The sequence below is a fragment of the Ceratosolen solmsi genome, unplaced genomic scaffold (assembly GCF_000503995.2).
Source record: "Ceratosolen solmsi marchali unplaced genomic scaffold, CerSol_1.0 scaffold13, whole genome shotgun sequence".
Classification (NCBI taxonomy): domain Eukaryota; kingdom Metazoa; phylum Arthropoda; class Insecta; order Hymenoptera; family Agaonidae; genus Ceratosolen; species Ceratosolen solmsi.
The window spans coordinates 10387138-10399588 of NW_011948418.1; the positions used below are offsets into that span (position 1 = coordinate 10387138).

Here is a 12451-nt window from a genome sequence, read left to right on the forward strand (position 1 = left end):
AATCCTATAGAATAGGAATCGTATATAATCATTTATTAACATAATCCATATAGGTTATTATAAAATTTAAATTGTATATAAGCTCTGTTTAACGGTCCTCTCAAGATATTAAAAATATTCCACAGCAATGATCTTTTGAATTTTTTTTTCTTTACACTTAATCGACCGATTTAACTATCCTGTATAACAATTCAAAGAATATCTACATACACATGGTAAAGAAAATTTGGAGATAAAAAATCCATAGCTTATAAAGTAATAAAAGGTATGATTCGCTTTAAGACTTTTATCCCATTGATGAAGCCTTATTATCGGTGTTTAAAATTTTTACATGATAATATATTAATTCTTTTAATAATATATCTTTGTTAAATATGATAAACCTTTCTGATTAACATCGCCTTTATATCAATCCATTTTTAATTTAATAGTTGAATAAACCCAGCCCTTATACAATATTTCACAAATGCACCAATAATTGATCTATCCAATACATATTCGCTACTTCAAAATACAAATCTGCGTTCCATAAATATAAATTCAATCCTGGCCTTTTAAATAGAATATCAAAATGACAGATATATTTAATAATTTTAAAATTGAATGACTATAAGCACATATTAAAGGTCTAATTAAAGTCAAGCCGTCAATTTTAATATTCGCTCATTTAAATACCCGTAATAATGTCGCAAATCTTAATAATTAATTGGCTGCAACGATCCTACTGTCAAAGTCTAGAGAAAGGAGAAAAGCCTACCGATCAACATCTTGAAAATTGAACCTGCGATCGGATTCTCGTCAGTACAAGGCTCGGAATGGAAGGGGCAGAGCACCGGCAGGTCGCTACGAATTTATAAAATGCGCTCGCACGGTCTCGTGCACGTCATTGTCGCGATTGTCGTCGGCGCACGCGCGCATGTCACAAAGGAAATAAATTTTGGCCTCGCAGAAGGAAGAAGATATATATATATATAGAGAGAGAGAGAGAGAGGCAGAGAGAGAGAGAGAGAGAGAGAGAGCAAGAGAGAGAACGTGCAGTGTGAAACGGTACGGGAACTCAATTTTGTCCTCATTTACTGCGGCAAGTCCGGGCGCGTCACGCTCTTTGAGGATTAATCAGCGACCTTCTTCTACCATTGCTAAGGACTGTGTGTACAAGTTGACAATAACACCGACTAAATTCGATTTAATACGTTCAGGCCCTTCGAGGTGGCTGCTGTTTTTCCAATTCAACCATTTTTTTCTCTCCTTTTTTTTCTCCTTTTTTTTCCCTTTTTTTCTTCTTTCTTTTTTTTTTCGAAATACGTGTCACGTGTCCTAGCGGTCTTGTAAATATTAGCACGTGGTTTTGGCCGTAATACAGTGTTCATGTAGAGCCTATAAATCGTGCCGAGCTGTTTTAAAGGTATCAAAAGAAGTGTGAGTCGTAGTGGAAGACATTTTTTTCCATTTTGAAGCAGGCTTGAATATTAATGATAAATTTTCAGTTATTGCAGTTGTGGCGTTCCTATGTAATGTTCGATATGGCGAGTTGAAAACAAACATAAACTTTAAATTTATCTCAATAAAAACGTTTTTCGATAAGACATTTACGATAATTGTTAGATATCTATACTTCATTATCATTGTGATTATAAAATTAATAACATATAATTTAATCAAATTTCAAACAGTGCATTCATTATTATAAATTTCATTGAATTAATTAAAATATAACATCTTTAATCGTAAAAAATAAGTGACTTTAAATATTTATATAAATGTTAGTTTCCTTATACTTTTTACTTTTTAATTGCTACGAAAATATAATACCTACAGATCATAGAGGTACCTAATGTGCCGTTTATTCAACATTAAATACATTTTATATTCTCTTATTAACTTGATTAATAACTTACATTGGGTTTCCTATATTCTACATCCCCTTAAAATTACAATAAAAAATAAAATTAAAGACCTTAAAAGATTTTTATTTTTCATTATATATTTTAAAGAGTGAATAATTACGATAATAAGAAATAATCAGTGTAATTGACAATAATTTCTTTACGAGGATTCAGTTAACATTTCAATTAACACTAATGAATAACTGTTGCTTACAATGGAACATATCAAAATCTTATTTTCATATTAAAAAGTGATCACTTAAATTACGAATAAGCGACTCTTATGTAAAATTTATAATACAATATCTTATTTTATGGATACGATAAGCAAAACTTTACATAGAAACATCATCGATACAAAGTATACATTTTAATGCATTGTATATAAGATTTAGCTTTTAAATGTTAAATCAAAACGTTTACGTCAATATATAAACAAGTTAAATGTTCATTTAACATTCCGAATAATAATAACTGTACAATACAAATATAATTTGCTAAATTACGTAAATCATAATTTCAATTCTTAAACGAGTAAGTTCGAATAAATTATAAAAATATACTATTTTAATTAATCAAGCATTATCAAAATAACTCTAAATTATTCAAGGTTATACAATTTTAATATAAGTATTCGACAATAATATTAATTTACTAAATACATTATATTAAAGAAATAAATTATGCTATAGTAAAGTAAAGGTTGTTCGTACGAGAATGTGAAAATGAATAATGAAAGCAAATATTTACTCTCTGTACATTTCATAACATTATGAAATTCATTCAACTACTGAAATTGAATACAACTACTAATGAGTATTTTTTCTAATTTAACAAAAAATATCATATTTAGATTGAATAAATGCATTTTTATTCAATATAATGAAATAAAATTTCATAGAAAGTTTTCCTATTATTAATTATTATTTTATTAAATTAAAATTTTATTTCACATTATTGTATTATTAATATGAAAAAAAAATGTTTCCTTTTTTTCTTAAGTACATCAATAAAGAGTAAACCTTCAACTATTTATTGATATTTTTTCTAATTGTTTTATGTATTTTACACAATGTCCATTATAAGAGAGGCAAGTGTTAATATAAAATTTTTTTATGTCTTAATAACTTTTATGTCTTAATAACAGATGAAATAATAAAACATTAAGATATTGTAGAGCCATAAAAAATATATCTCGTTGAATTCTTTAATATCCAAATTCTCGATAGAATCTTCCAAACTGAATAGAAATGAGAAAATCTTTCGTAAAAAAAGTTACAATGCATTAAATTAAGCAACCTATATATTTTTTAATTTTGATAAATTCGAAATCGAATAGAAAGTTGTAATTTAATTTTTCATCGGGTAATTATGAAATACATCTTTTCATTGCTTTTTCACAATAACAAACTTGGTTTTGAAAATATTTTAAAATTTTGTATTGAAAATAACTTTTAAAAAATTTATTAAAAATTATAAATATTCATTACATTATTTATATTTAACAATTATAAATAGACAAGTGTTGGAGTAATGTATAAATAAAATAGTATAATTAAAATTATGTATCATGATGATTATATTTTCTAATAATCATATAACAATTAAGTGCATCAAAATAAAATCGCTTTTTTAAATTATTGTTTTAAATAAAATTTTAAATAAAAGATTTAAATAAAAAAATATGCAATATTAGAAATAATATCTCAAATTTCTTTTAATAATTTAAATATTTAAAAATAGTTTTTAATCTATGATTATTCTTAATACAATTTTTTAATGGATAACATTTGATGACAAAATATTTTGTTTTTCTATTTAAGGTAATATAATCTTCAAGAGCTATAATTCTTAAATACATTAATATTAATATTAATAAAAGTGATATATTTAAATAACGTTTTTAAATGCATGTGTAGCGTAATTTATATCAATATATTTGATAAGCCTGAATTTTTTAATTGTATTGTATTATTGTATAAGTATAAATAATGATAAGATAATGCAACTAGGAATAGTTATTAAAAAATAAACTATATATTTATATATATATATATATATAATTTTTCATTACTTTTTAAACTTATGCAATGCTACAATCCATATATTAACGTTATAATAATTTATGTAGTTATTACATATAATGAACATATAATAAATATATAATAAAAAAACATATATTTTTAAAATTACATACTAACTTATTAGAATATAATTGCTTAAGCAATTGAAAATTAAGATTTAATAGCTAAATACACAAGAGTTCAGAGACGTAACTCCAATGGTAAAATTCAAATTAACGTTTTCTAAAATCGAGTTCTTTCGGTCTAATGAACGATTGCATATGTAATTAAATATGTATTTTGAAAAGTATATTCTTGCCAATGCTGTATACATTATGTAATATTAAATAACACTGCTTGTACATTTTTGTTTTACCCCAAGACATAAAATCTCGCATCATCAATGTTGAGGTGTTGGCACTGTGGCAGAGGAGCAAAAGGGGCCGCGGCCTCTTTGCAGACTTATCAACCAGCGTATCCGGCGGGAACATTTGAATTGAGGATGCGCGATTGGACGCTGCAGCAGACTTCCAGCCGAGAACATTGAAAGTTCACGTGACGACGATAGTATAATCGGCACATTTAGTGCCAATCATCTGGCTTTTTTTCCACTTTTAACGGCCTTTTAACAGCCCATTTAATTGCTACCTCGTGAACACGGATACTCCAGAACAATTGCTATAAGCAGGTGTGTAAATTTTAAAGTAAAGTAGCCAATATAATATGTTGTTTTTTTCTAACGTAAAGGTGAGCAACTTTTAAATGAAGTGCTGCGCATTGAAAACGATGAGATTGTCGCAAAATTCAAGTGTAAGTTTTATTTAGTTATTTTATGAAATTCGCAAATGAAATTGGTAAAAAATTTTCATACATCAGTGTGAAATGGTTAGCCGTTTGAAATTTCATCGAATATAAGAATACACTATATATAAATAGATAGATAAACCGAGTCACTTTACAGAAAAAGAATTCATAATGATAATTGCTTGCTTTTCTGATTATCAGCAGATAATCTCTTTGTGCGCAGAATGATTGTTTAAAAAATCGCCAATATACTTTTCGTAACAATTATCTAATCTAAAAGATGAATCGCGTACCTAAGATGATTAGCTAATTAGAATTAGAATAATTACTATATTATTCGTTAATTAATTGAAAGAGGGAAAAAATTAATAATATGATTGGAAAGAACTAATCGCGTAATAAGCTATTTATTCTACAAGTTATAGTTGAAAAAAAAAAAAATAATAAAACAAATAACACTCTTCGCGAACTAATTTTGAATGATAATTCTTAATATTCACAAGTCACGTATATTCGGTTCTATTTGGTTTCCACTACATTTGCTTGGCACTATTTGTAATTATGCAGATATAAATTTGTTTTCCATTTTTGTCTTTATCTATTATAATAATAGTGTCTTTTGCATTCGTTTAAATGTTAAAAATTAACATATTAAACAATCAATGCATTATTATTCATCGAAAATAATAGGTAAAATTGGGAATTAAGTTACAAACAATGAAATTTGTATTATTTGAGAATATCATATGATGCTAAATCTCTTTATAAAAAAAAATTTTAATTTCTCGTCAAATATACGTGCGCATACAATTTTACAGCTTTATACCCAAGCAACGTCATGGATTTCCCATAAAATATTGTACAAACAGGTATATAATATTTTCAAAGGAAATGTTTTTCAAGTACGAATATCCATATTTTATATAAACAATGTTTTTTGATAACATTTTCAAAATATATGAACGTGTCTTTTTGAATCGTGTTGATATCGTAAACGCCGAAGCGTACGAAACAAAAGATCGTCAAACAGTACAGGTAATGTTAGTAGAATAAAACTTTAAAGTATGAAAGTATTTCGCGAATATTCAGATACCAAAATCAATATTAATAACTAGTAGAATATGCTTGCCGCAAAATTATTTATTATTCTTATTGCAACACTTTGCTTCGATCTATGTGTCTAATTTACATAATGGGATCTAGTACACAAAAATCAATGAAAGTAAAACAGAAATTATTAAATGTATTCTGCACATGGACATCTTTATGAAGAAAACACCCTTATTAACCAATTTCAAAAGACAAAAATAGCTAAAACGGCTTTTACGTATACTCAATTTGCTCCACTTCATTCGCCTTATCAAGCGAATTGTTATCCTGTAATTGTTATTAAAAACATTAAAATACGATTATTCGATATCAAATTTTCTTATTCCTTTAATTAAAGATAAGGTTAAAATAAAAATATTTTTATAAATTATTGTATATTTACGAGTCGACGGCGCAAGTAATAATTGTTTAAACTATCGGTAGTTCGACATTCAAAGCGAACTGCTCTTTTCGTAACGAGACGACTCGTGCGCCAGCCTCTCGCTAAAATACATTAGCGCTCAGCTCAAGCAAGAAATATAAAGTAATAGCTAGTCTATCGTGAATATAAATCATGCGCATAGCGTAGATTATTAAGTACGACTAAAAGATGATGATAGGGAGGCAGAGATATGATTGAATATAATGCGTGCGAGACTTGCCGCATTGACGTTCGCTTCGACCTTGATGACAAAATGTGCCAAGGTACGGTAGTCGCTAGACGACCGGTACACAGAATTGCGTTCAAACGATAAAAAGACGAACGCTTGAATTATTTTCTAATTACAAAAGCTACTTAATCGGTCATTATGGCCTCCTCTTGAAGGACCTGCAATACCTGTGTTACGTTATTTACGCTGCTCGATCTTTTAGAGACAAGTCCATATCTCTACCCTCTAACACTCACGTTAGCCCCCCCCCCTCACGCTCTATCTGTCGATCTCTCGCTATATATATATATATATATATATATATATATCACAATCTCTTTCACCGATTCAAGTAGCACCTGACACTTTATGGCATACATTTTCTTTCTTGAAAGCCATTACCTTGTAATTAAATGGACTTTGGGAGAAAGTAAAAGCGCAGATATACTCGTTTCATAATAGACCTTGAAATAACGATAATTCGAAACATTCTATACTTCACTTTAATCAAACATTCAAAATTCTTATTATTACAATAATGAAACCTTATGCTACTATCCGACCCTATTATATTTAAAATATAAACAAAACAAATCGATTCCTTCTAATTCAAGAGAAAGATACTTTAACTGAATATTATAAAACTATATATTATTTCACAATTTAAATTTCAAAATTTAAATGATTGATGTATATATACATACATATACATGTATATATTTATATTTTAATTATATTAAAAAAAAATAGTTTATAAATGCAATACTATATCTATTTAACATTTTTCATAATCCATAATGAAAATAATGAAAATTCAAAGTATCAATAACATTGCAAAAATATTTGAACAAGTGACAAATTCAAGTGACAAATACTAAATTATATTAAAGAAATTATATTTTTCATATAATTATTAATTTTATATTTAATAAAATGTACAAATTTATAGTTAATAATAATTTTATTTATACATCATTTTGCTAATATATTTATTCATTAAATTAAAATATATTTATTCTATCAAATGAGATTTTTCTTAGTATTAAATTAATATTACATTATCGATAATTGTACAATTTTTACTATGCATATGAACAAATATATATGGCAATTGTTCAAATTATTATGCTTTGCATTAATTATATTATAAACATATACTATTAAAATTCACATGAATTTTACCTAGTAATAAAATAAATATCTTTCATCAGTTAATTGATTAAAATAAAGAAATTTAATAGCCAAGTAATAAAAAGGCATTGAAATTTAAAAGAAACTTTATATTAGTCATCTTATCACGCTTAATAGAAAGAAATTGGAGGTCACCAATTAATTAGAAAAATCTAACAGAAAATTTAGGCTCATTAAATACTAGATGTAAGTTTAAATACAATTAATTATTTTTAATATTAATTAGTAGTCTAAAAATTAGAGAAATATATAATCATCTGATAATCTTTTGAATTAGTCTGCGACTTGATTGATTAAATTTCAGTGGTTGTAAATTTATTTCGAATGAATAGGAATATCAAAAGCTTTTGAACAAAAATGATAAACAAAATATACATCTCTATTTTTATATATATATATATATATATATATATATTTTTTTTTTTTTTTGTTTTTGTTTCATCAAATATATAAAAATACCCAGAATAGCCATAAATGAATATCAATTTTGTTAACCGTATATTTTATTATACTTTATATGAGTTTATAAATTTATATATTTATATATAGAGCGTATAAATATATATATATATATATATATATATATCGAGAGAGAGAGAGAGAGAGAGAGAGAGAGAGAGATTAAATACATTTAAAATAGTTTGATTAAATATTCCTATTTAGTTCATATTTTATTCCAACTATTTCAATTATTTTTCACAACTAAAAATTTGTTCTATTAACTTCTTTATATCTTTTAAAATTACTGCTTTGAAAAACAAATCAAACCAAAAATTTTTATAATTATATTCTCTAAGAAAAATTAAATAATACGATTATATTTTCCAAATTATTAAAATTACAAACATATTTTGTAATTATTCTAGATAGTGTTGTAATTAATAAATAAATAATAAATTTGGAAATCATGAATTATTTTACTAAAACATTCGTTTATTATATTTATTTATAACTTTCGGCATACATACAGATCGCCATGTTTACATAAAGTTAACAAGAAAAATTATTTCTATTAAATGTCACTTATTTATAAATGTTTATCGATTGTTTATACGTTTATTTCTGATTAATAAAGATGATAATAAACTTATGTCAAGTGTTTATATTTTTCTTATGGTCAAACTTAGTTGATAATAATCAGAACGATAATTCGATTTTTATTGACTCGATAACCGATCTCTTTTTTAATAGACGTGCTTATTCTAATCGCTATAAAATAAATTAAATCCTTAGTATTAATAATTACGTATGAATTGTAAAATTAAACGTTTTTATTGGGGTATTAAAATTAACCTTGATATATTAGAAAATCATACATTTTGAAATTGAATAAAAAATATATGCAATAAGTTTCATTTATTTGCATATATTTTGTGCGCACTTCTCGAGAAATGTATTTCTTATTGTACTGAAAATATGTTATAAGTACTTTTTAAGAGTTTATATTATCAGCTACATATATGAAGTTTCTTTGGAAATAATTTTTTAATATTGATTAATGAAATTGTATTGCAATCAGTTTAAATTTTCAATAAAATTTCAATTTTTTAAAAATTAAACTATAGAATTCACAATAAAATTGTTTTATGTTATTCTGATTTTTTGTTCAAAATTCGTATATTTGTATATTTCATATTATTGTTACCGTAAGCCCTTCATCTTAAAAATGCAAAATTAATGCAAAAAACACAAGCTTTTATGCAGTAATGATAAAAAAAAAATTTTTTTTTAAATACATTTAACGTTAAAAGTTTAAAATTTGATCGAATAATTGAAAAGATTGACGTAAAAGTTTTGTAAAACGCATTCATCATTCTTTTTTATAAATCTCATACATAAAAACCATGTGCAAAAAGTTTGCTCGTCGCGTAATTATAATGCAATTATAAAACAAAATGTAGATTTTAGTTAAATTTTAGTATTCTACTTTATTAATATACAACAATGCTCATTATTAAATCAAATATTTTTAGCAAGTAAATGAATACAAAAGATTCAAAATTGAATATTAATTTTAATCAATTTATATTCTGTAAATATTGAATCATCCAAAATGAAATAGTTATAATTCTTAATTATATAAGTAATTATATATTATAATAAGTTATAATTAAATGGCATTGTAATTTTCGAAGTTACATGGGTAATAATTATTATCGTTTAATTTTCATTTGGAGGTAAACATGGATGCATTTGCTTATGCAATGATATTTCGTTAGCAATTAAAATGTTCTATCAAACAGTATTCTTGCTTAGCAATACACAAAAAAGGAATTTAATGTTTAACAGTACCACGGAGTAATGAAAAAATTTTTATTAAGCCGTATTATTTAAGATCTAGCAAATTGAATATTTCATAATTATAATTATTACGATCTATGAGTTTATTAGATGTGAAATCTCTCCGAAGCAAAGTATCCAGTGCCAGGATATTTATTTTTCAAAAGAAATCGCAACATTGTCGAATTACTTCCAACGTTAATCTAAGAAAATCGGTGAAAATCAATGATGATTCTCACATTCCGGATATAATAGTTGAATTAGCCACTTAAACAGAAATATGCGAGAGGGCGAGATCACATTTTGCGTAGTATTATTAATATATTAATGAGGCACGAAAGCCTTTTATTCTACTTTCATCCGTAATGATACTGACTACAGATGAATTGTTCCACATATACTCTGCACCACCGTTATCGCCTTGTCTCATGAAATCGCGAAACTCTGAGTAAAAAAATCAGACGTTTCACTGACACTGCGTAGAATTAACTCTGACCCTCTGATAAACGAGGGGAAAAGGGGCTTCGTAATTTACCAACTCCGCGAGTTCGAAAAATTTTAATTTGCAAAATAATTTCTATGCCGTATTTTGTGAGTGCACACTTGCTTTTTTGTGGGGCTACTTGTAAATTCGCTCTTTCTCTATGCCAAAGCTATATATATATATATATATATATATATATATATATATAGTGGAAAGTTGAAACGGTGTAAATTACTTTTATGTGGATAATAAAAAAAAACCATTGGGTAAAGCTAGGGGAAAACGGAAGGATCATATCTATTCAAAGTTAAGAGAAGTAAAGTACAAGCAAATATCCTGGATAGAATTAGCCCTGGATGGAAAGAAGAGGTACTCTACGAGTTGATCATTCTAGAAGTTCAAGTTTGATGACGGAGTCATCCGTATGATTTGGTAAACGATTGCAGTAGTTGAAAAAGTAATTTCGTATTTAATCAATTTTATGTGGTTGGAATAATGAAACGAGACGGTTTCTGGATAAACTGTTTAATATCAGGGGATTTAATACAACATTACAATTACATAGTACATAAATACAGTTGTTTTTCATTCACATAAATAATTATAATTAAATTCCGTTAATACATTATTATATTAATATACAAAATAATAAATTAATATTGCCAATTGATTCTAATTTTCTAACTGTAATCTTTTGTCATAATTTCTTTTAATTTCAATTCAATGAAAATTTTATATTTATGTAAATCTCATATTTAATAATAATAATATACTTAACATATAGTTTAAAAAATACAAAATACAACGATTAAATAATACGTTTAGTTTGTATGTTCATAAAAGTTTCGATTTACATACAATTTTTAATTACAATTTGTGAATCTACTTCTATCATTTTCATCATTTTCTTTTCGAAAAAAAAAAAAAAAAATGGAAAGTAATTAATCTAAAAGTTAAGAAATCTAAAGTCGTGATGAAGTAATTTATCTGACTTCAATTACAAAGACAATCCGTAATATTAACTAATCAAAGAAAATATTAAAAATGAACATTGCAGGAAAAATGAATGTTATTTATTTTTAGAAAAATATTTAAAATTTACTATCGGTTTTATTTCACCTCGTAAAAACGGTAACTGTTGTTTTAGTTCCAAGGAACTTAAATCCCGTATGGTTCGAAAAGTTTTAAAGTTCGGTAAGAAAATGATGTTCTAAGAAGTTTCCATATTTTTCCCCAATAATGGAATTATTACATTGCCATTTAATCTGTGCTTGGCTGTATGAGAAACTGTTGTGTAAATATTGTTAAATGCTTATAAACAAAACAAAAACAAAAAAAAAAACAAAAATATTAATACTTATTTATAAACAGCTGAAAGCGAATTTCTATTTATTAAATAATTATTACAAATTTCAATTGTAACCTGATTTCTAACATACCTTTTTTCATCCTTGTTTTTTTATCAAACATATCTAATAACTTAATCTTAGCTTTTTCTTTTCATTTCTTTCAATCCTTTTTTTTTTTTTTTTTTTTATCAGGTATATTAAATAATATAATCTTAGCAAAATATATCTAGTAATCTAATCTTAGCAAATATTTCTTCAATTCTTATTTTATCAAATATATTTATTATATCAAAAATATAGAATATATTCTATCGTTATTAGATAAAAAAATTAATATAGATTATTTTATGTGTTTCTTTTTTTTGTTGTTGTTGCTATTGTAATTATTATCATTAATGAATATTTTATATATAGATATTTAAAAGTTATTTAGCTAATGATTAAAATTGAAAGTATATTTCTCCATACTATTTCTCAACTCTATTTTCAAATATTTTTTTAATAATATGTTTAAGTATGTGAAGATGATTGAATTTTTTATTCAAAAATGAATGAAGATTCAAATACTCATGACATTGTTTAAATTGGAAATAATTAGCAATTGTTATAGGCATTCAGTTCTAACGTGAAAGCAGCCTTTCAAATATCCTTATTT

General features: G+C 25.3%; 1 protein-coding gene across 7 annotated transcripts in view; it reads left to right on the forward strand.

The window, feature by feature from the left end:
- Positions 1-996: 996 nt before the first annotated feature.
- The window catches only part of Ctns (lysosomal cystine transporter cystinosin), a 22754-nt gene continuing 11299 nt past the window's right edge, over positions 997-12451 (forward strand). For 3 of the 7 annotated variants that reach the window (XR_912802.1, XM_011497188.1, XM_011497189.1), the window contains exon 1: positions 4699-4759. Coding sequence is in view for 2 of the 7 variants with exons in the window: in XM_011497188.1 (XP_011495490.1) it covers positions 4712-4759 (48 nt within the window). In the remaining 5 variants the exon portion in view is untranslated. Of the gene's footprint in view, positions 1149-1307; positions 1420-4331; positions 4638-4698; positions 4760-12451 lie in introns of those variants that run through there. The other 4 variants (XM_011497190.1, XM_011497191.1, XM_011497193.1 and 1 more) reach the window with 4 other exon arrangements.